General features: G+C 41.9%; 1 protein-coding gene across 24 annotated transcripts in view; it reads left to right on the top strand.

Moving 5' to 3' along the window:
* Positions 1-25,800, top strand: part of MYT1L (myelin transcription factor 1 like) — a 513,839-nt gene that overhangs the window by 387,694 nt on the left and 100,345 nt on the right. For 18 of the 24 annotated variants that reach the window (XM_055120044.1, XM_055120037.1, XM_055120036.1 and 15 more), the window contains 4 exons: positions 9,577-10,554; positions 15,120-15,254; positions 20,188-20,278; positions 22,003-22,110. In XM_055120044.1, the coding sequence (XP_054976019.1) occupies positions 9,577-10,554; positions 15,120-15,254; positions 20,188-20,278; positions 22,003-22,110 (1,312 nt within the window). The remainder of the gene's footprint in view (positions 1-9,576; positions 10,555-15,119; positions 15,255-20,187; positions 20,279-22,002; positions 22,111-25,800) is intronic. The other 6 variants (XM_055120034.1, XM_055120041.1, XM_055120047.1 and 3 more) reach the window with 3 other exon arrangements.

Raw genomic sequence — 25,800 nt, 5'->3', positions numbered from 1 at the left:
TTAGAGCGGAGTCTGAAAGCCTGACAGCTAGAAGCAAATGAAAACTTCCTTCCAGTCTTCTCTGGCATAGAAATGCTTTCTCTGTATCACGTCCTGAGCTGGGACACACGGGAGGAATCTCTACCTATTCTACCTACCTTCTCTTAATGGAAGTGGAGATGCTGAGGGGGCTTGAGGCCATGGAGGTGGTCTTGCAGGCCTCCCTAACTCATCCTATTAGTTCATTCACCTTAAATGAGCTGGAGGGAAGGAGAGAGGGAGGGAAATATGGATGGATGGATGGATGGATGGATGGATGGATGGATGGATGGATGGATGGATGGATGGATGGATGGATGGATGGATGGATTGGTAGATGGATGGATGGATTGGTAGATGGATGGATGGATGGATGGATGAATGGATGGATGGATGGATGGATGGATGGATGGATGGATGGATGGATGGATGGATGGATGGATCTGTGAAAGTTGATAGCTCAGAAGAGGGGTTTTCCCCAAACCCACATAGTGGTTTTCTCAAATGTATTCTCTAGTCTTGAAACCTGGAATAAGTACTTGACCCGCCCTGCATTTCCTTCCTTTATCTGCAAAGTAGAGACAATAGAACATAACCTGCTGGATGCTGGGACCATTGGAAATGCCAGGAAAGTTACTAATATAGGCACTGGTTGTCTGAGTTTATAAACATCCTGCAGCCAGTGCATCTAACCCCCTCACTATTTTCCCTTCTTGAAGTCTCTGCCCGAATATGACCTTTTCTTGGGCCCCTTCTAGTCTCACTGACATACATGATGCTCCCTTTGGTCCTTTTCTATTCTCTTATTCTGTTTCATTATTCCTCTTTGCAAAGGTCTCTCTTTAAGAGAATAGTTGACGTTCATCATCATTTGTTTCAATCTTTTTCACCAATTGCAATGGGACTTCAAGATACTGTCTCATTGTATACTTCAAGATACTTGTTTCATTGTTCTACTCTACACAGGACTTACAACTAGCTGTTGACTAGATACATAGAGTTTTCTAACCCAGTTTGCTTCCTGGGTGCCCATGAAACATTATGACCGTGATGTCTTTGAACATCAGTCTGATCAAAGAGTTGCCCATACGTCACCTTTTTCCAAAGTGCTTTTATTTTTCTTTTGAAGAAGTTTCCAGGAAATACCATATCTGGCACTAGTAAATCAAAGATTGGCGGAAGTCAACATGCATCCGTTCCCTGTATGGAGTCATTCTTATGAGAGATGCTACAGAAGTTTGAGCAGCTGTGGTGGATCATCCCTATCCCAAACCACTGTTTCTCCACTAGGTCATGCTCTGATTACACTGTAGATACCAAGGGAGCTCAGGAAATGTCAGGCCTGTGTGCTTTTCTTGCATGTTAGAAGACTTTGCGGTCAGTAAGCATTTCAGACATATGTGACTGGAGCAGAGACTTCTTGTGTCTCTAAGGATGGGCGACATGGCTAAGCCTTCCCAAGAGGGTAAGATGCCCACACATACACCACTGGGAGGTAGGAGAATGTTGGCTTCTGTTCTGCAGAGCTGTCTTATTTACAAAGACAGAACAAAAAGAACAGCAGGTGCAAAGGCACAGAGCGAGTCCGAGTTCAGTCAGCTTGTTCTTTCATGCTAGAAGTATCTATAGCTCTTGAATATACAGACCTTTATGGGAAAGATACTGAAACACAGAATCCACAGAAGATTTTGGTGCAAAAAAAGGCAGGAAAGGTCGATTTGGTGGTTGCATATCATCCACCAAGACTCTCTGCACAGCAGTCAATGCCACTTAGAATCCAGACCTCTCCTTCTGATGTATGACAGAGACCAAAGGTGCGGAGGGTGTTATTACAGGAGGGCCAGACACCCCCCCACAGTGTGTGTGATGGTCACACCCTGGTATCAGTGCTTGTCGTTCCAAGAGTCTTTCTCGCTTTTCCACCTGCAGACATATCCTCGGCCCTTCATGTCAGAGCAGCTTTGGGATGAGGAAGAGCAGGAAGGGAGGAGAATTTTAGTATGGTGGCCACTGCACCTCTCACCCCCACCCCCACCACATTGCTTGGAGGCTTTCCCAGGGGAATATCCCAAGGTCTTGAGAAATCTTCCATTATCACCTGCAAGGCAGACACAGAGCATGCAAGCTGTGCAGTCCCACATAGAGTCATGCCCCCAAAAGCCCCACATCAATATAGCCATGGTTCCAGTCATTCATCCAGGTCAGGAAGTTTGTCACTGACACTTTCCCTTATTGAAAACAATTCTAGCCACTTGTCTATTTCTTTTATCACCATCCATGGGGAAATCCCAAGCCAAGTACCTATAATTCATTTTAAGCAACTATTTTGCGAGGAAGGACCTCCCCAAGAGTGTTTGGGTACCAAGAGGTCACTCTTATCTCTTCTTAGCATTGTGAACCATATGGTTTGATGTTCATGCTTAGCAGTACTAGACATTGTCATGACTAAACCCTGTGATGCTGAAGAGCATGTGGTACTGTTCATCAAAACCAGGCTCTCATGCATGCAAGGTATATACTTTATAGTCCTTGGAACTATCTTTCAAGCCCCTTCAGCAACTTTTTCTTCAGTGCTAGGGATCTGGTTTAGGATTTTTACACATGTGAGGTACATGCTGCATCATGAAGTTATATCTCTAACACCACTCAAACAGCCTTTAAGAGAAATTTTGAATATTTTATTCATTTGTAAAAGCAGAATTCAGAACCTGCTTCCTTCCTGCACTCCCAGTGCCATGAGTGCAGTTTGTGGGTGGTGTCTATGCACCAGAACCTCCTCCTCCACCAGTATCAGCTGTTTGTGGGCTGTGCTATTACAGCAATTCTGCTTGCATGTGTAACCAGAACCAGAAGCTTCAGAGCTGTAGAGGGCTGGTTATGGTAGAAAATGTCATGTTATTTGGAAGTTAGAGAAGAAAATAAACAAGCAAAAAAAATGGTCAAAGTAGAGTCAGACCATGTGTTTAAGTATGTAATAAATGAGAAGCAGAAGAATGATCAGAGAAAAGAGATCCCTCATAGGGACCACTGAGGATACGGTGGTGGATTCCAGCAGCCAACTTGTGACCCAGTCCTAAGATAATGCCCCTATCTCTCACAATTTGAGGTAAAGTATCAAGTAAAGTACCAGAAACAGGCACTTCCTATGGAAAATATATTTAGAGTAGATTTGATATGGTTCATTACAACTCAGTACTTGCTGTTATAAGTCTGTGACTCTCCTGGGCTACAAAGCTCTTTGCTTCTGGAGAGGTGGGAGAGACCTGCTCTCCATAGGTCTTCTCTCATGGTTCAAATGAGAATGCAAAAGGATCAGAAATATCCTTCCTTCCTTCCTTCCTTCCTTCCTTCCTTCCTTCCTTCCTTCCTTCCTTCCTTCCTTCCTTCCTTCCTTCCTTCCTTCCTTTCATTCTTTTTCTCTCTTCCTCTCTTCCTTTCTTCCTTTCTTCCTTTCTTTCTTTCCTTCTTTCTTTCTTTCTTTCTTTCTTTCTTTCTTTCTTTCTTTCCTTCCTTCCTTCCTTCCTTCCTTCTTTCTTTCTTTCTTTCTTTCTTTCTTTCTTTCTTTCTTTCTTTCTTTCCTTCCTTCTTTCTTTTCTTGGTGGAGATGAGTGAATGGGATCCTAGCAGCAGCATTCAGGGCCACTTTCATTGGTCCTTGGCACTAGCCTTACAGGTTCCATGGTTCAGTGCTCTGTCTTAGCAGTGTGGTACTTCTTGAATCCAGTGGTGCTGGGGCCAACCAGGGTTACACCTAGAAGTACTCAAGGGGAGTCATGCAACACCAGGGGTTGAACTCCTGGTGTAGTGCATGCAATGTATGTCTTCCAGGCCTATCATTCAATCCCCCAAAGAAATGTGCTCTTAATTTGAATATTTTTATTTCTTTCATAAGTTATCATTGATAACATGACATTTTGCAGTCTCCATAATATTCCTAAGATTTGAAAGAAGAAATATGTGCATTGGAAGAGGTCCAGGAAATTATTCCGGGCTAACCCTGACCCCAGGCATGAGGAGGCAACCAGTCAGGCTCCAAATGAAGAACTACATTGACTCAAATGTAATGGAAGAGCTTCAACTGTTCTGTCTCTACAGTTCTCTCAGCTCTGATAGTCCATGATCCTAAAAAAATGGCGAGACTGAATCTGAACCAAGTGGACATCTCTATAGTACTCATGCCACTTTTGCTTCCAACAGCCTAGAAATCACAGTTGAAAAACAGTCACTATGAGGAAACACAGTGTGGAAGTTCTTCAATAAAACTGAAAATAAGGCACATCATTAGAAAGGCCATTGGAATTAGCCAACACAAAAGCAAAGTTTCCACAGGTGACTATAGATACAGCCCCCTTTTCTGCTCCCCTCATCGTCAGTTTTCTTTCCTGCTGAGCTAAAGGGCATAAATATGGAGGTCTGTGAGTTAGGCACCTCATTATTGTGGAGGAAGCTAGGAAAGGCTCGGGAGATGTCTGGGCTTGAATGTTCATAGGAACAAAATGTGACCAGACCAGACACTCCACCCACCCAGCAGTGCTGTTATACTTATGAGCACCTAGACAGGTTAAAAACCCTCCCTTCTACCTCAGAGGAAGGAGTGCAGCCTGGGTCTCAAATGGGCCATTGTTTCCAAGCTTACTTAGCCTACTGGCTCCCTTTTCAGAAAATCCATTACTTAGCAGACCTGTGGGAATCTTTAGTGATCAATACCTTCTCTAGCATTGTATCAATAACAAACAAAAAGTTCCCCCACCCAATTGCAGTTGAGACTACTACTACCCACTCCTGAATTGTTTCAGCATCCCAGGGTGGGGTAGTATCACCTGCTCTGGGAAATGCTGGCCGAGGGTTTGAAGGACTCAAGTGAGATGAAAACTGGTCTTTGGGCTGTGCAAATTCAACATAATTGTTGCAAGAAATAGTGAGATGGCACAGCCCCTCCCTCTCTTCCTCTGCTTAGTTTTATCCCTGATGGTTTTCCAGCTTCCCACAATCCTCAACTACTCAATCCCTCACTTACTCAGTCCTACCTACTCAGTAAACCCCAGTATTCTCTTTAGTACCAATGCCATGTTTTCCTAATCTCTGTCTCACACCAGAATGAACTCCAAATTATATCAGGCACCCTGATAACCTGGGCTGACAAGCACCATACAACATTCCAAGGTTGCTACTATAAGTAAATCCTCCAATCAGACCAAACCACTAGAAACATTAAGAACCACCACCCTGTGCCAGGCTAGGAAGAGGGGAAATCTGTAATTAAGGAAGAGCAAGTGAGCATCTTTCGGGTGCTGGTGTGACTAAGCATTAGCTAAGCTGCATTCAGAAATCTGAGATGGACAGTAATCCTGTTGCATCACATGACAGACTGCTCATGAAGGTGGAATGAAAACAACTTAGGAGACAACATTTTTAAAGAAATTACCTAAGATTTCTAATTGTAACTCCAGAGCATAAAATTTTATAACAACATCTGACCATCTGACTCCAAAGAGATTCAAAACCAGTGCAATGATGGTACACCATCTAGGGCATCAACTTTGTACATCGTAACCAATCCCAGTTTGATCCCTGACATCCCATACGGTCCCTCATGCACCACCAGGAGTAGTTTCTAGTGCAGAGCCAGGAGTCACCCCCCAGCATCACAAGGTGTGGGCCCCTAAACTAACAAAATAAAATAATAATAATTTAAAAAATAAAAAACTAAAAATTTCATTCCCTAAAGCTCAAGTACAACTCAGATCAATATAGGTAACAGCAGTAAAAATGAGAGCTGTATGTAAGTAATAGTGAACGGTATGTGGGTTGAGCCTCAGATTCCTCTGCTTCTCAGGCTAGTTTCCTCCCTGGCAAGTGAGTGGACCAGAACATCTCAGATTTCCACTTAGTTATGAAACTTCCCTGAGTTCACCCCAATGGTGAACACCTGGATGACATCCGCTCTGCTGATTCCTTCCTGTGCCTGTCACTATACAGCTTTCCCCAGAAGAAAGATTTTAAATGGAAACTATAAAAAGAGAACTGAGAATGCCTCGATCAGGTCTTAAGCCTCTAGTTATTATCTTTTCTTTAGACCATAAACCTGTGCTTTAATTTTCTGGCAAATGATTTTGGTTTTTTTTTCTCATCACACAGTCTCCCTGTTCAATAGAATACTGATGGCATAAAGAACTTGTCCTATAGACTCCTTAATGCTTGTGATTGGCATATCCAATATGTGGACTGTTGGAACTATATGCTTAACCCTTGGCAGGTATAGGAAATCTCTGGGTCCCTTCTATCATAATTCCTTCATTATTTTTTCAGTAGAAGCATCAAAGGGTAAATAGATTGAAATAAAAATAAAAACTACAGATAGAATTGAAAAAGTTCACTGTAAATAATTTTTTGACTGTGGAGGAGGTTGATGAAGAGTAGATATTTAAAACTTGCTATTGATGGATTGAATGTTCCCCTCCATTAGGCCACATGATTGAGGGCAAACTTTATTTCACATGTGTTTTAAGCAGGCGAATGCCAGTAACTTGAGAAATTCTATTACCATACAAGGATCCTCAACTGCTCTTGTGTTACCCTAGCCATTCCCACTCTCAGCTGCAGATCTCACCGTTTTGGAAGGTGTTAATAACTATGGGTAACCTGAACAACAACAACAAAAAAAAAAACTCAGCATTTTGGAGCCTTAATTGGATGGCATAGGCTAGTGCCCAAATTTCTTTTTCAGATAGACTGAGTTTCTAGACTTTGTCTTTGGAATGCCTCCACAAATCAGACCATCATATGTGCAAAACATTTTTCCCCATTTGAGGTCTTTACCCAACACATCGTATCAGAGGTTTCTAAGGAGGGTCAGGTTAAGGTCACTAGCAGCACACAAATCGGAAGCAGCATAGGGGTGACCCGGTCCCAGTTATGTAACTTCTGCTCGATTTTCATTCCCATATGACTCCCAAAGCTGTGTGAAAATCTGCTCTTGCTGTGCTCATTATTAGAAGCCAGAGCTGGAAGGTACGTTGGAGGCAGCCTACACCTTCCGGGTTTTCAGAATGTGAAGGAACCCCTTCCCAGCCTGTTCTCAGCTTTTCTCATCCGTGTGCTTATGAGACTGTGTGAGGGCACTTGTCCCACTTTAATTTAATCTCCTTAAGAAGAAGGTAATTTATATATTTCATGGAGAGGAGATGAGGCTTCTGATGATCTGATTATCAAAAATGCAAGACATGTTTCTTGCCTACATGATGCAGAAAGGTGTCCGAATCTTTGGGAGGCTCAGAAATAAGAGATAAGCCCATATCCTACTTGAGGTAAATGAATAAAAGACAGTGCTGTGATGAAGAAAGTAGGGAAGTAAATTACATCCATAGGCAGCATGGTGGGGAAAATAAAGAGTTTCTTAAAATATTGATTACTGTCATGCCCCACCCCCACCCCCCGTATAGGTTTGATGGTGATTTTAGGAAACAAGGAGACTCTATATCTTTTCTCATTCATGCTTTTCATTAATTTTTCTGCTTTCTCAAAGTCTTCAGGATGATAACATATACATCATAGGAGAATGTAAAGGGGAAATCATAAACATTATCTTGACCTTACTTTGCTTTCTTTCTTGGCTCAACTTTCAAAATGCTTCAGGATGCTATTTGTATGTTCTTGTTTTCAAATCATATTTTTTCATTGTATCTGATGGTTGGTTCTTTATTGGTTGCATAGTGCTGTCTACTGAAAATTGTTAGCCACTCTGTAGAGATGGTATAGTGCATAAATCCAGAAGTTGAATCTTTAATCACTGTTCACAAATATGAAAACCAAAGCATGTACATTGAGTGGAGAATATGGCTTCTATGCTTTAAGAATGGTGTTAGAGTAGGATTGACTTCAATTCTTAAAAGTTTGGAACCTAGACCAAATGGCAAGACGTATCTTGTAGGTAAATGCTTCCACAGAATTTCTGATCAAATTCACTGGTTCTTTTTTCCTCTTTCAACCATTTGGCACTGTCTATGTCCACGCACTAAGGAAAGTGATTTTTTGAATTATCCAGAACAGAGAAAAATTGTCATGCAATTTGCAATATTCTCTGTAAAAACCTATAGCAAATTTTATGGTGATGTGTAGAAAGGTACATTAGATTTTTTTATAAGGGTTGATTTGATGTGTGAGTCAGCAAGGATGTTGCTTTCTTTTATTGATATGTTGATATACATCCTCTAATTAGAAAAAAAATACCCTTTCTGATGGGGCCTCATGAAATCCTTAAAGCAAGTACCTGGGTGGCCAGGCTAAGACTCAATGCTTAGTCAACGACTATTTTCCATTAATCAATATACCTCATTTCTTCAGCCCATTAATAACCTCTAAACGCGATTTTTCACTCTGGCTTTTGACTCGTAGAACAGAAACGAAGAACAGATGTGATAGTGGCATGAAGTTAACCAAATCCAGTCTTGTGGGTAGAAGGATACATTTGATGATTCATTTCTTATCATGTATTTGTCATAATAGACATGAGTTATGGAGCACGGTAAAGAGTGATGCAGAGCACAAATAGTTCTCTAGTTAAACAGATGTTCTTCTGATGAAATGTAGGGGTTTTAGGTCACGTTTAACATGATTTTTTTTCAAATACATTGTCCTAAGTAAATTGGATATGATATTTCACATTATTCACACATCATTTCAACCAATTCACCCACATTTTCCTAAAGCTGTGAGGTGGAGGAATATAACATTGCCTGTAGCAGATTAACTTCTGTATTGTCTGTATTCCTTGGCTGCACCAACTCATCTAATCATGGTTTTTATAGGTATTGGGTCATTGTGTACTTTTTCTCTCACTTTCTCACAGCTGCTGAGATACAGATATAGAAACACAATTAATCAAATTTAGTCTCTGAACTTTTACTTTAGCATTCCTGTTGCTGCACAGTGTCTCCTGATAAATTGTCTCTAAGGTACAAAATTCGAAATAATTTTACTTCATCCCAAACACGTGCTTCTGATCCAGAACGCCTGAAGTGGGGGGCTTCCCTGCATGATTCCTCAAGAACCTCAGGCTTTCTTCCTTGTTGCCTAAGCATCACTGTGAAAACAAACAATTTAGAAGCAATTGCTGTGAACATCTGTTTGAGAGTTGGCAACAAGCAAAGTTCATGAACTCCTAGAAAGCCTAGTAATATCATGAATATAATTAAAATGCATCTGGTTGGGCTATAAACAAAATAAAGCCAATAAAGAAAATAAGATCCGTAAAACTTAGAAGTCACGAAAAATTAATATTTTTAAATTATATTTGCCATATATGCAGTTCTAATCTAAGATGGATTAAAGAAGTTAGTAGTTTATGGATGTTTTTTAGATGACCTCCTTGTAACGCACCCTTTTCTTTAAGCCAATCCTGTCCACAGAGCCACAAGTGGGACTTGAGGTTCCATTGTACCATGAACAGGTTTGACAGCCCATTGACTTGCTATCCATGCTATTGCCACTAAACTTCAAGTTCTAGCCATTTTTTTCTTTTCTTTTCTTTTTTGTCCTTTTTTTTTATTTTCTTTGCAGAAGATCATCAAATGAATTGTCACAATACTCGAATCATGCAAGACTCGGAGAAGGATGACAACAATAATGATGAGTATGACAACTACGATGAGCTGGTGGCCAAGTCCCTGCTCAATCTGGGCAAGATTGCTGAGGATGCAGCCTACCGGGCCCGGACTGAGTCAGAAATGAACAGCAATACCTCCAATAGTCTGGAAGATGACAGTGACAAAAATGAAAACCTGGGTCGGAAAAGCGAGTTGAGTCTAGACCTAGACAGTGATGTGGTGAGAGAAACCGTGGACTCCCTCAAATTGTTAGCACAAGGGCACGGTGTGGTGCTCACAGAAAACATGAACGACAGAAGTTATGCCGACTCCATGTCTCAGCAAGACAACCGGAACATGAATTATGTCATGTTAGGGAAGCCCATGAACAATGGTCTCATGGAGAAGATGGTGGAGGAGAGCGATGAGGAGGTGTGCCTAAGCAGCCTGGAGTGCTTGAGGAACCAGTGTTTTGACCTGGCCAGGAAACTGAGCGAGACCAACCCACAGGAGAGGAGTCAGCAGCAGAACATGAACATCCGCCAGCACGGCCGGCAAGAGGACGACTTCCCAGGAAGGACGCCGGACAGGAACTACTCGGACATGATGAACCTGATGAGGCTGGAGGAGCAGTTGAGTCCCCGATCTAGAACTTTCTCCAGCTGTGCTAAGGAGGATGGGTATCACGAAAGAGATGACGACACCACTTCTGTGAACTCGGACAGGTCTGAGGAAGTGTTTGATATGACCAAGGGAAACTTAACTCTCCTTGAGAAAGCCATTGCTTTGGAAACTGAGAGAGCAAAGGCCATGAGGGAGAAAATGGCAATGGAAGCCGGCAGGCGGGACACTATGAGGTCCTATGAGGAGCAGTCTCCAAGACAACTCCCTGGGGATGAGAGAAAGCCTAAATCCAGTGACAGCCATGTCAAAAAGCCATACTATGGTAAAGGTAATATTTCTACCTAACGTAAGTTGACTCATGAAAACATGAGCTAAAGTAAAAGATATTCATTGTAGTAGTCTCCAGTGAAAGTATACAACACACTAAACTATACCTCTAATGCATATTTCTTAGGATTAATTCCAGTTATATTTGGTGCTATGTGTCTGAAAAACAAATAAAATATTTGTCTGGGAAGTCAACTAAAACAGTTCAATGTCATATTATCAGAGCAGGTGAATAATCTTTTAGTGGAAATTCATGTCTTGGAAAGATAGGGTTAGAGCAAAAACACATATGATAGAAAATCTTGGCTGTACCTGAGCTTTTATAAATGAACCATTATCTATTCTGAGTGGCAAGGTTTTATGTAACAATTAGTCAATCAGGAATGAAGCATGTCTTCTATAAATTGGATGGGGTAGGTGGCATCATGATTTATAAAATTATCATCAAATGACAGTTATTGATGAAACTGCCCCCATAGAAAACATCCCTGATAGAAATTGAACAGTAACAGAATGACCGATAACATAAGACAAGGGCAGTGACTGCACATTAATTATCTTAAGATAGTAAGTAATGGGATCCATTTGCTATGCAAGGCATGGTGTGTCCTGGACTGAGATCAATACTAATTTCTTTAGTATATTCATTCCCCTCACTGATTCCATTCCTCTGTGGAAACAGCCGTGGTTCCTTAGAAAACAACAGAAAAATACCAATATGGCTTTTAAACTAGGTTTTCATTTATGGAATATATCAGCACATATTTGCATGTATCTAACCACATATCTTAATGTAGCTAATATAGTTACCTATTCCCAACATAGCGATTCACTGTTTTTGCAACCAGGATTGTGTCCATTTATGAGGTGGTTTATCACTTAATTTTGTGTAAAACCTTGGTGTTGAAGATCTCTCAATTGCAAGACTCTGAGAGGTCATTTCAAGAATGAAATTGGTGATTCCTTAAATCCTCCCCTATTATTTCTCCACCCACAATCCCCACCCACCCCCAAAATTTGCTTTGTTTGGTGGGGCGGTGGTAACTGTGGATCTGATAAGGAAGACATAAATTCGGTCTGAAAATCAATTGTAAAAATGTCAAATAATCAGAAAACATGAAATTTTGTTGTTGTTGTTAATTTTGGGACATAGGTGTGTATTCTCCTCTCAATGTGTGTACGTCTCCAATAGCAAGTAGGGAATTACTCAAACCAAATCTCAATTGGGGATGAACTTCGCCAGAGACATTTAACTGGATTCTGACTATCATCCTTTCAGGGGGCTGGCTAGAGACTTTTTAGGGGCAGTCACTCTTTACCCTCAAAGGTTTGGTCTTCCTACAGACAACAGCCTCATTCAATGAAGCATCAGACTCATTTTGAGTGTGTGAGAGATGACATAGAATATATGTGTTTAAGTATGATATTTTCTTGAGAAAGTTTTAGATGAGTTTTGAGAATTATATAGAAAGAGTGCTATTTTTTATGGATTGCTCAGTTAACAATTATATATATGTATATATATGTGTGTGTATATATGTATATATAAAGCTTATATTCCAGAATTCTATAGAGGGGGTTATTATACAATGAGGTCTTGGCATTGAGAACTTTAGTGACCTGCTATGGAAATGGGGTCCTTTGGATTTGCAGGTTCTGTGTTGCCATGGCTTCTTTGGTTTCTGTGGTCCCTTGCAACCCAGATGCTTTCTGTAGATTTTGACTCATTTTGTTTTGCTATGGTTGTTGTCTTGCTTTGCTTTGTCTTTTGCAAAAATGGAAGTCAATTATTTGTTTTCCTTAAATGAGTGAGGGTAGAGTAATATGCAACAAATAAATAAATAAACAGATAAAAGATGCACATTTTCCCTGAAAATAGGGGTTCTATGAGGAATTTGATTTTTCTGAATTGGAAAGCACTGATTCTTATCACGTCCTCAAGGTTTTTCTAGATTGGTTTATGTTTTCTATCATCATATTCCACATTATTCCCAAGTTTATTTTCAAGATGTCTGTGGTTATATTAAGAGTCAAATAACTAAAGCAGAGGAGAGCAAGAACAGCACACACAGAGACATACACACACACACACACAGAGACACACACACTTATTTAAAAAGAGAGACACAGAGGCAGAGACAGAAGATATGGGATATGTTATGAACATGGCAGTGAACAATTCTACAATAAAATTTAGAAAATTTATAGCCACTCTCTTCATTTTCTCTATTATTTCAGTAAGGTGAAGAGAATACTCATACCAACTTTGTTCATACACAGTCTCCTTAAAATAATTTAAATGTAAATGAGTAATGTTATCCAAATCTTAAATAAAAGTACCCATGGCATACTACTGTGGCATACTCGATATGCCAAAAACAGTAACAACAATGGTCCTCATCCCCCTGACTCTGAAAGAGCCCCCAGTACTCCATCGGGCTACATTAGCATGCGACAGGTATGAATGAAGACATTACTGGCACCCGCTCGAGCAAATCGATGAACAATGGGATGACAGTGATACAGTGAAATTAAAGTAAATATGTTCATGGTGATACTCCATTTTTCTTCTCCTCCAGTACAAAGGCAGGAAGGGGAGAAAGCTCAATTCAGTGCACAATCTGTTTCTCTGGATATACTTGCAAAAGTTTTTTGTTGAATTGTTGGTCTGTTTGCTTGTTCAGTTGCTTTGTGTCTATTCATATGTTTGCTTTCAAGAAGAATGGGGTTGCAAGACTTAAGAAAGCAATGGCAAAGGGGTAAGGACCCACGTTCTTGGCATTCATGCATCGAGAGGAGATTATGCCCTTGTGGTCTTCCAAAACAGGACTTGTTTCTGAACCATATTGGTTTAATACACATCTGTGTTTAACTTATAACCCCTTCTAAATCTGTGAAACAATAGAATTCATTGGGAAATTGTAAGTGTCCTGATGAAAAAGAGTCATTTAATAATTAAGAACAGCTTTATTTACTTTTTTGTCTTGTAAAAGTTATTTGTGTCTTATCAAGACTTTATCACTAGTTCATTATTTTAAATAATCAGTATTTTTCCTTTGGAACTATTACTGTACTGTTGTTATTTTATATTTACATTAATTAAATTAAACCACCTAGGGTGACAAAATTGCTCAAAAGGTTGTTAGATTTTTAGGTTGCATCTACAAGAAAAGCTCCAAGAAGGTATTTAGAAATGGAAGACACAACAACATTATTTTAGATTTGTTTTCAGAGTTTATGGCCAAGAAGTACTGAGAAGAACAAAGTGACGTTTGTTCCTGGGATATTTCCCTCATTCATTTCCCTGCTAAGTCCATGTAAATGATGTTAGCAGAAAATCTTTAATAATAGTTTTTTAAAAAAATATTTAAGCAGACTCTTTTACTAAGTATAAAAAAATGATTCTTAACCAAAAGTAAAAAATGCTTTATAGTGCTAATGATTGGCGTGGATAGTGAGGTCTCAACATAAAAGAACTAAAGTTCTAAGAAAGTGTTAGCTATTGTATCCCCTGAATCAAATCATAGCAGTCGCTCTCAATTGATGATCTGTGCAACTGGTTTTCAAAAACTGACTTAGAAATAGTTTTTCATGCACTTGTATTGCTATTTGGTCTGAACTTTATCTTAGAAATATTTTCTGGAGTTTTTTCTGCACGTGTATGAACTATGGTCAATTCTAAGTAGATAAATAATTTTATTAGTGATAACATTGCATTTCTGGCATCTGGCATTCAAGTTTGGACCAAATGTTTGCTCTGCTCCCCCCTGGACTGGTATTACAGAGAGCCAAAAGGCCGTTTAAGACCATTACTTTTTAATTTTGTTATGCATGCACAGCATTATAAGAGCCTTCCTCTGGTTCCAAGTACAGATGAAGAAATCTAAACAAACGGTTGCTGCAGCAGCTTCTGAAACATTTTTGATTGCCTATCACCTCTGTCAGGTGGGATTTCCACCATTTTGGCCATTTGCTTACAGTGCCTTCTGAGAGATCAGCTAATTTTCAGAAAAGCGCTGAATTAGTATGCTATGGAGCAGTGTTGCAAGAGCACAAATTTCAACACCAGTAAAATTTTGCTACTGATAGCATATACCATCAGAGCACTCTGTAAGAGAGAAATTCCACCTCTAATGTTTGGATGGCATTATGTTCCCTGGTTGAGTCTCATGGAGCAATTTGCTGAACGATCATGATACAGATTGTTCTCTAAGAAGGTCACTGTTTCATCTTATTTACTTTGATTTCTTTGAGCAACACAGCTTATCATGTAACACACGGGAAAATAATTAATCAAGAGTTAAGGTAGGGAGAGTCTATTTTGTTTTCCTCTAGTTTAAAAAGTAAAATATCTTGTGATTTGTGATCACACTGTTTAAGGTTTAAAAAAAAAAATTGCCCCAAACCAAAGAAGTATGCAAAAGTCTGATGTCACAGCCTGTCCCGACACCTGCTTTGTTTCTTGATGTAGCAAGGTCTCTTCAGATTGTTAAGTTTCACATTTGTCTTCAATTGGTATTAAAAAAAAAAAAAGTTCATTCTCTTGACACCTGTTGTCGCTTTTAGATCCCTCGAGAACAGAAAAGAAAGAGAGCAAGTGTCCAACCCCGGGGTGTGATGGAACTGGCCACGTAACTGGGCTTTACCCGCATCATCGCAGCTTGTCTGGATGCCCGCACAAAGATAGGGTCCCTCCAGAAAGTAAGTCCGTGTGTCACCCATGCCCTTGGGAGCACACACACACACCTGTAAATCTGTTTCCATCATCCCTCTTGCCTTTTGTCATTTCCATCTTATGGCTCAGTGCAACCTTACTTGACTAGGCCCCTACCTATCTTGATAGGCAGCCCACGTAGGATCAGCGGGTTCACCCATGCCCCCAGAATCCAACCCTCTAGCTCAGGCACAGTGTTTCCTGAGTATCATTTGTCTGCTAGCTCAGCCCTAGGACAGCAGCTCACCACAGGTGATCTTCTTGCAGCACAGCTCCCAACAGACAGGCCTGGGTGCTAATTCGTAACTGCATTTCTAACTTACTCTGTGACTGCAGGCAGCTCACTTCTTTCCTTCTCTGCTCACAAAGTACAATGTTGGACACAGTCTCTATGATATCCCACCAGCACTAAACCTTCTGTGATGTACCCCCTGCCCTCTACCACCCCAGCCAAAATAAAACCTTAAGATTTCTTTTGCCCAATTATCTGACTTATATATATGTATATATAAATATATATATATCAGAATATATATTCATACTTACTTTTTATTGCATTTTACTTGTAAAGACACTTTCATGTCAATGTTGTCCCAACAATAAAGTCTCAAATAGGGGGTAAAATTAAGCACGTGAGTCTTAATCTCCCACATTTGTTTTAAGTAGTTAGGTGCAGAGATGATATCATCTATCTATGAAAACAACTGGTTTTATTTCAGAATTGTGCACTTTTCCCCCCTTTCTCTCATCCCATAAACTATGCCTTCTATTTATTTGCAACTAAAAATTGAGGGCTCAGAGTGTGCTGGAATGGGGAAAGACACATTTTTTTTCTAACCAGACTCTCTGTGTTTCAAAATCTGATGCTTTCAAGCCTTAGGTATGTTGAGGATTCATCTCATAATCCGAGACAGTTTCTAGTGGGGAACATGTCAAGACTTGACTTGAGATGTGACACGGTGATCAGCTGATCATGTGGCAGAACTCTTGAGGAGGGTCCCCGTAGAATGGGTTACTTGGGAATATGGAGAAGGAAATCTGTCAGAACTGAGAGAAGTTCAGAAGAGCAGCTAAGGTAGAGAAAGTGGGTTTTAGCTGAACATTTTCAGGCGAAATATTTTTTAGAAGCATTTATGGCACCAGGTTCTCAACTGGCTGTTAAAAATACAAAACCCACATTTTTGGAACTCCTTGTGCACCAGTGGAAGCGCTGTGAACAGGAAAGAATTTGAGTGCAAGGTTCCGCCCGTGTGTTACATGAGCAGAAAGACAGCATGGTCTGACCTCAGCAGCTTCCGTTTCCTGAGCACTCTTGGTGCTTGATTCACACCCACACACACTAACTCATTTGATCCCCGATGAGGCCAGCAGGGGCATGTGGGTCCTGGTTTTCAGATGAGGAAAACGAGGATCAATGTGTCCTTCTCTTTCCAGGAATGGGTAGCACAAAGCCTGGCAAATTGAGGATGTTCCATAATTTTTAAAACTAATCTGAGCAGGTACCAACTTGCCAAAGTAAGTAGCTGAGCTCAGAATCCTATCCCTCTCTGTCTCAATCCCAAGCCCTTCTTTGTCTGCTGACACCAGGCTGGATATTCCCGTTTCACTCCTCACCAGCTAGGTATGTGACATCGGGCACTACTGCTATCTGTACCTCATTTTTTTTACCCCCCCCATCATCTACGAAATGAGACATTATGACCAAGCACAACGTTTTAAGGATGAACTTCTTTATGTGATTTTTCATTCAAACATACGTTTTCACCTTCCAAGTCAAGTACCAGCTCACTTTCATGGCTGAGAAATATCTTGGCTCCATATTCTTGCAGGGAGAGTCTAAGCATGGCAGAACTCTGGGTTGTTTCTGACAGGTGTCCTGTGGCATGTGCATACTTACCCTGAGTCAGATCCTTTGGTAGCCCATGAGGAAGGTGATACCCTCTCCTACACTAACCACACACAGCCTTCCAGGAACCACAGCCAGTCGTTCCCAAATATTTGCTAAGTGTTTTGTAATAGTATCACAAAAGTACAATAATAATAGCAACAACAGTAATAATAATAATACAGCACAAAAGTATATCTTTCTCTCTAACTGCTTTGGGGGATAATTGGCCCTAGTCATCATTTCTGTTTCGCTGAATTTAGTATAGTAGCGTGATACCAACTTACCTCCAGTTTGCAACACACTGTTAGGAGTGCAGGGGACACGCTGTTGAATAAAACACAGACTGAGCCCCTGAAAGTTCCTAGCCCACACATGTAAGGGGCATGATGAAACCCAAGAGAAAATGAGACATTGAATGATAGAGGTCAGCATCATGCCCTGAGAAGTCAGAGGGGCCTCCCAGAGCCATGAAATCTTTGCTAAGCTAATGCTTAGCAGATTATGTGCTGGAGAGAAGAAACCCACATCTATGTAATTTTTGGAAAACTTTTATAATAGTCCATATGGGTGAGCAGGGTATAATGAAGGCAGGAAGCAGAGGGCCAGAAGGATGGGGATAACTTGGAGGTGCATCCCAGAAACAGCCTGAAAGAAACTCTTCGTGCTGGAGGAGGGAGTTGAGATGAGCGAGGCTCCTTGTCTCCATAAGCAGTAGGGATCATTCCAACCAAAGACAGATACAGGGGATTAAAAAATGGGTTGTAAAGGAGCTGATGAGATAGGACAGTAGGACAGTGGGTAGATGACAAGGTTCAATCCTGACAACATACATGACCCCCTACCTCCCCCCACCCACACACACACACACGCAAAACCCATCAGGAATGATTCCTGAATGCAGAGCCAAAAGTAAGCCCTGAGCACTGCCACATGTGCACCACCTCCCTCTCCAAATTAATGAACTCAGGGAGCAGATTAAATGACCTGACTTTTTCCCTGTGAATCCTGGAAGTGCCAGTAAACTTTCAGGAGGACTGGCCTAGAGTACAAAGGGTCAGGTGCTCCGAGACTAGCTAGATCTGCCCTTGAGCACGGCTAGTAGAAACAGAATGAAATTGTCCAGAGAGGAGACATAAAGGGAACAAATGAGAAGCAAAGATGGGAGACTTGCACACCATGCAGAGAAAGGTAAAGAGGAAGAAGTTAAGGCCGAGATGATCAATGGAGGCAGCAATCACCAAGAGAGGTCAGTATTTTGAGAAAGGGCCCATATATAATGAGTATGTCCAAGGCCCAAAGAAATTCAACAGAAAGGACTAAAGAGATCAGTAGTTATTATTTTTAGTCTGCTATTTAAAAGATAGCAGTAGTGTGGAATAAAAGTTATAAATGAGTCAGCAGGTTCAGAAATATGCCCGGGGTTGAGCAAATAGTATAGCATAGAATTCTGATCTCAGAGCTGGATCTCAGGTGGTGGCGGTGGCAAAGAATCCAGTCTCCAGGAACAAGGAGAGAGGCACATGTGAGGTCTGTATCCCATACACAAGCATGAAGGATGTCTGCTCTCTTCAGAAAGGCTTTCTATTTTAAACGTTTCACATAAAAGGAAAGGAAATATGTATATTGATTTGAGAGGACAGCTGTGCCATGAAAGGTTGCATGGAGGCAATCACAGGGCAGGAAAACTGTATAAAGACTGAATGACAGGTGAATCAAGGCCCTGCAGGAAAGGGAAGAAAATAGGAGAGGCAGATGGAAGAGATGGCTTTCAGAGGAAGGATGGATACACTCATCGAACAGGAACTGTAACTGGAGTCTCCCAGGAATGAGACTGCCTGGAATTCTATAGCAGTCTGCCCCAAACACAATCATAGCTCAGGATGAGCTGCTTACATTTGATAGCTGTTTACTGAGCCTCATCTATGTATGAAGAGCTAGGACAGTGGTAAAGGTTAAACCCAATTGGGGGTTATTCCTAAGTAGCACACCGGAAGTGAAGAGATAAGATGTGGGCTTAGGAAATGATTGCATCATGCTAAAACAAAATATTGATTTCAGGGCAGGGAGAGGTTGTGTTTGAGAGAGAAGCAGCTGGAAGAACTATGCTGTGGAATCTGCATGAGTGAGCACTGTTTTCAGGGATCCTTCCATGTGTTGACAGGGTCCTTAGGTAACCCCTCTGCTAGCTCTTCCTGACACCTGATTCTCCTGGAACTTGTAGACAGCTGCCGCAGGACTCATGCTGCTTGTCCATTCTCCTGACTTTCTTCTCTCAGCACTTCCACTCCTCCCAGCTCTCCCCCCACAATCCAGAGCCTTGGAGTATCCCCCTAAGAAAGAACTTGTGAAGACCTTGTACTGACAGCTGAGGCCCATCTCCCCTGCAGGGTGAATCTAAATGGTATCTTCTGACAGCAGGCCTGGGCATCTTTGCGCTACAGGAACCATAGTCCTGCTGCCTCCCACTTGCTGATTTCACATCATCAGCTGCAGAGCTGATTTTTAGCTCATTCCATTTTAAGAATAATAAAATACTTCTCTACAAAAATCCTGAATCCCTAGCTGAAAGGGTTGTAGTTAACTCACTATTTTGAAACAAGGTTTGGGATTCTCTATTCACCCATGACCACCACACCTTCATAATATCTGTGTTTCCAAAGCATAGGCATGTTTTACTTTTAATGACCAATCTACGTGCTGTTACATGGCTAATCAAAACCCGGTGCTTTTGTATGGGAGCATTGGGGGGAGGGTGGGCGGAGGGAGGACCCTTGCCTTCCTATTTCATCTGAAACAACTTGACCTCCACAGCTCCCTGGCCACGCACCTGCTTTGCATGCCAATTAGAGTGAGGGCAAGACAACCTTCTTTTTCTTCCTACATGTGTTTTCCTGACCATGCCCATCACAAACGTGTGTAGGACTGTCTGTTGTAAACTAACCCAGCCTCTGTTAAAATGATTGCATATACTTGTACTGGGACCATTTCTGTGTTTTAATGCTGGGCTGTTTTCTCTGCCTCTCCTTGTCAAGTTCTTGCCATGCATGAAAATGTTCTCAAGTGTCCTACTCCGGGCTGCACAGGGCGAGGGCATGTAAATAGCAACAGGAACTCGCACCGAAGGTAAGCACAGCGCCCTGCATTGTCTGCTGCGGGGAAGCCAGTTCCCGGGCAGCTTGACCTCCCTCAGCCTTTGGGAGCGCATGTACTTGACTTCTTCCTGCCCCGGCAAACAGACAGGCCGGCGGGCAAGGCATTTAGAGAGTAGAGAGACTGCCACCCGTCCATAGTGCATGGAACTTCAAACTCTTGGAGCCCCTTTCACGGATTGGAATTTCTTAGTTTGTCCCATTCGCCTTGTCATGGTGGGGTCGCAGTCCCCCAAAAGTGGGCCTTCCTCTAATGGAAACCTGACTTACCTATTTGCAGTGAGTGGATGGGAGTTCTTGTGGTCTTTAGGGTAAAGAAAGGACTGTCCTATAGACATCATGCTGGGATGGGAGTTGAAATACACAGATTGTCAGATACTATGTGTCACTCCCTCCACACTGCAGAAACCTCGGTTTTGGGGAATGAACATCATTAAACAACTTGCACATTACAAACATGCTGGTTGGGGAATGCATGGGCTGATAGGTAAATCGACTCTGTGGCTATCAATAAGCATGCTCAAAATTATACTTTGTTCTTGACAAATTCTCTTTCCTTATCCTAATCCTACTTTTACTTATTTCAGTTAAATATAATATTTCAGTTCATATCAGAGACCTATTTTTTAACACCCCCCCCCAAAAAAAAGGCGATTCTATTATCATTTGTCTTAGAACCTATAGTTTCAGTGGCACCAGCTCATATGAAACTCTCAATGGGAGAAACAATCACAAATTTCACTTTCATATTTGCATGTTTGCCTGGTAAATTTTGTTGCGTGTGTAAAAATAATGAGACCAGTCACAATTATTTGCCCTTCAGAGACTTTCTTGGGCTAAATATCTAGAAGAGGGGATAACTGTAGACTGGCAAGATTCACGCTGAGCACTTTAACAACATCAGTTCCTTCATCAAACCTTCACATAATTGTGTTTGTTCAGAAGTTACATGCACACGGGATAAGCATTTGTACTGTGTGCAGATATAACCAAGATGCACAACTAGCAGACACCAAGATCACATGAAGAATGAGCTCAAAACCCAAAGAACCCATCTGTTGTCTTGTCCATAAATATTTCATTCCAAACAGCATTTTAAGGCCATTTTAATCCTAGTGATTCCTCTACTTCCTCCTGCTCACTCCTGTTTCTGGGTTCTTTCTTGGGAGAAAACAGACCTGTTGGTGGAAGGAGGCACCAACCCCTGTGGTCAACAGGGCACAGTGTAGGGCTCCATCTCCTGGTGCTAATTGGCACTGCTGTCTGGGCTGGGAGAAACTCATTCTACCCAGAAAAGCCAATTCCATGTGCCAAAAGCAGTGAACTTCCCAGGATGCAATGCAGTATCTGAGTTTCATTTAGCTGGCTCATGGCCTCTGAATGACTGCATTTGCCTTGCTGTTATTGTAAAGGGTCCTGTAGATTCTATCTGCATTGCCACCCGCATGATCCACCAGGATACAAAAATACAAAGAGGTACAAAGTATAATGACAATTATTTCTCTTACCTCCCAGCCCCCAGTTTATTCCATAAGGAATGCCCGGGGCATCTTTGGGACCCTCCCCAGCACCTGCCCCAGGGGTTTCTGATGAGGTTAAGAGAGAGAATGAGAAGGATGAGGAAGAAGAGTGATTGGGTCAGGGTATTGTGTTAGCTCATTGAGGGGGAGACAATTAAATCCCTTTCTGTAATTGCAGCCTCTCTGGATGCCCTATTGCTGCAGCAGAGAAATTGGCAAAGGCCCAAGAAAAACACCAGAGCTGTGATGTGTCCAAGTCCCACCAAGCCTCTGACCGAGTGCTAAGGTACCTACATGGAGCGGGTCGTTTCATGAGATCCATCTAGAGCCATTCCCTAACACCCCCAGTGCCCAGGACGCTGCATGACATGGATGTTCTCATTAGAAGCAGGGATGAAAGTAGCAGGTGGTGCAGTGAAGAGATGGCTGTGCCAGGAGCCAGGACCAGCCCTCCCTTTGCTCCACAGTGAGGGCTGCAAGCAGGAGGGGTGGTGGGGGAAGAGGGAGGACTTCCTGTTGAACCATTGTCAGTTTCCAAATGGGAGAAGTGGACAAAGTTGCGTCTGGTTTTCTTTCTAGCCCTGTATTTCATGAGTCTATGAATGCTAGATGAAAAAGGAAGCTTTAAAAATTAATGAGATGCCCAAAGTAATTTTATCTTAACCTGCAGGATGGTGTTAATGTTTTTAAAAATGTCAGAGTGATGGGAACGCCACCTGGCACGTACACGGAAGCTTTCTGTGTGAACAGCCTTCAAAGCCGCCTTCTCCTTTTATCCTCAGACACCCCTGGGAGGAGGCGGGAGGAGGTGTTGTTCACCCACCTGACAAGCGGGAAACCACAGTGAGAGAGGTTAAATGACTTACCTGAACACTTAATCACGGAATGTTAAAATGAGAGCGACCTCAAAGATATCTGGTTCAACCCACTGTTTTTTTTTTTAACTTTAGAAAAGGAGGGTTGTTGGGAGAGGAGGTGGAGGGAACGACACACACCCCATAACCCTTGGATCAACTTTCATCTGTGCATGTTCCCTTCACACCTGCATCCATGTGAAAATAGGCATCGCCACCCTGAAGCCTGTCTTCTTCATCAGTAACCTACTAGAGACATGATTCCATGCCCACATCTGTGCAAGAACCCTAACTGTCATCTCAGTGCCGTGCATAGTCTGCTGCATGCAGTGCCACCAGTACTGAAACCTGGTCTGGTTTGGATGCATTGAGGTGGATTCTAAAATGCAAAGGAAAAGGAATAAGTACACACTTTTCTTCCTGTTAAATTATCTCTTTAAGAGAATTAATTTGGAAAGAATCTCAAGGCAAATGATATTGCCATCTTTTGGCCCTTCTGTGGATTGTTTTTACAGTTTCCTTTACCCCAGCCACTAAACTCTTTGCCCCAAACATTAAACTCTCTTGTTTCTCTCCATCAAAAGTTAAGGTATGTATATAAAATGAGGAATAAGGGGCTGGAGCGATAGCACAGTGGGTAGGGCGTTTGCCTTGCACGCGGCTGACCCGGGTTCTAATCCCAGCATCCCATATGGTCTCCCCAGCGCCGCCAGGGGTAATTCCTGAGTGAAGAGCCAGGAGTAACCCCTGTGCATCGCCGGGTGTGACCCAAAAACCAAAAAAAAAAAATGAGGAATAAGAAAATAAAATTTATCGATGACTTTGTCAGCCAACATAGTCACTTCATAATGTTATTATGCGTTCTTCTAGTCTTTTCTATGTTTCCTTCCATACCTGCAACACCGTGCCAATAATACATGTCCTTCATATAATTAAAACCTGAACTTTAAGTAAATGATAGAATACTCCAGCCCTTTGTCAGTTATTGGCAACATGAGACCCTACTGCCAAAAAATAAGACCCTACCCCCCAAAAATAACCAAGATATGAAATTAAGTAGGGACAGTATGAACCACAGAAAAAAACTGGGAGGAATTGAGGCTGAGGACTTCTATCAATCACTTGCCTTGACCCTGGAAGGCTGGACAGAACCTCATGACCACCCCCATATTTCTGCGCCACCAGATGGCCCTGCTACCCACACTGTTTCCAGGTGGGCGAGCATTCCCATGAGAATGACAGCAAGAGATTGATATTTCCCCTATCAAACTATCACCAGTTCATCTATTCTGCGTTGGAGCCTAAAAAGCAACCAAGGAGCTCCTTCTTTAGATCTATGTAAAAGAGAGCCATGTCAAAAGGCAACAGAACATAGGCCAATATGTGTGTGCCTGCGGTTCTCTTTCAATGCCTCTGGCTGGTGTAAGGAGGTGGGCAGGAATGGGAAAGGCTGCTGGGAGCGACCCCAGCCAGGGGCCTTTGACTTTCCAGAGGTTGTGAGCTCTTGCTGCTTCCTCCAGGGCTTCCCAAGGCTGGGAGTTGAAAGGGTTTGGAGAGTCAAGTCCCCTGCAGTTCACTTTTGTGTTCCCAAATCTGTCTCTAAGCAGCGATGCCCTTTCAGCCCTTTCAATGAGGTTAAAGAGGGTGGGGGGGGGAGAGAAAGAGAAAAAGGACGTAAATCTACAAATTTCTATTTTAAATTTAAGTAGATTTCCCAGGATGAACCAAGGACTGCAGTATGTGGTTCCAACCCTGTCCAAAATTTTTCATCTCTGTATCATGCCCTGTCTCCTGGGCCTCCATTAGGACCTCTTTTAGGTCCTCGGGTGTCAGCTATTATATTCTCTGCAGTGCTTTAGGTCTCTGTCCCTCTGAGCAGGCCCTAATCCTTTGAAGGTTTAGGGCTTATGCTCCTCTGTCCCAAGCCCTTTGTCCTTCCCTACTGGGCACGTGAATGATCCTCAGCCTGGTACCAGATCTTTCCCAAATGTGCTTCTACTCTTTTTTTTTTTAAACTTCTCACCTTTTCATTTTGTAGTTTCTTTTCCTGGAAAGGCTTTCTCACCCTTGAGCTTCACCTTAACAATTCCATCTGCAAAAACCTGCTCTAAACATCACCTCCATTAAAACCAAACCGAATCTCATAGTCAGACATGTCCTCTCCTTCCCTCAAATTCTCTAAGTATACGGAATTTTAATTTTCTGTCACATTCTACCTGATCTCTGAAGGCAAGGCCAAGAGTTTTTATTCATTCATGTATTCCGCCCTCCTATACAGCCTGGAGAGAACTCAAATATTAAAAGATACTGAACCATCATCACATCAGTTTGTTGACTCGGCAAGAATTTACTTTTATGAGGATAAGTTAATAAAGTTAAGATCAATTTGTCAATTACTTACATCACTAACATATGAAGAACATAGGGAATGGAAGATTTCTCTACACGTTTTTATAAATATAAAATGGTTTAGAAAATAAGTTTTAAAATTCTGTGAAAGAGAAAAGTAGGAAACACACAGTAGAACATGAATTAATAAATAACAATTGATTACTCATCTACTTAGTTATTTTTTTCCAAATTTCCGGAAATATGAATGACTTTAGGTAATCACTGTATCACTGTCATCCCATTGCTTTTCGATTTGCTCGAGCGAGCACCAGTAACGTCTCCATTGTGAGACTTGTTGTTACTGTTTTTTTTTTTTTCCCGAATATCGAATACTCCACGGGTAGCTTGCCAGGCTCTGCCATGCAAGTGGGATACTCTCCGTAACTTGCCAGGATCCCCCAGAGGGACGGAGGAATCGAACCTGGGTCGGCCGCATGCAAAGTAAACGCCCTACCCTCTGTGCTATCACTCCAACCTGAACAAAGCTAGATTGGCCAAAACACCAAAAAGAAAACACATTCCTATTGAGTAGAGTTCCACAGACACAGCCATTTCCCTCTACATATGTCCTAAAGACACACCTGCATGTGCTCATTCCTGAGGTCCTTTATTCCCAGACTGCTCAAAAGGATTAATCCCAGCCTTGGAGCAATCATGGAGGGCTGAATGCCTGCCTGCCTTTAAAAGCCAAAGGCCGTGAACCCCAATCCCCACTGCCGCCCATGCATGGA

This window comes from Sorex araneus, chromosome X, assembly GCF_027595985.1.
Source record: "Sorex araneus isolate mSorAra2 chromosome X, mSorAra2.pri, whole genome shotgun sequence".
In the NCBI taxonomy this organism is placed as follows: Eukaryota; Metazoa; Chordata; class Mammalia; order Eulipotyphla; family Soricidae; genus Sorex; species Sorex araneus.
The sequence above is the reverse complement of the archived record's forward strand: the minus strand, read 5'-3'. Positions and strand labels throughout refer to the sequence as shown.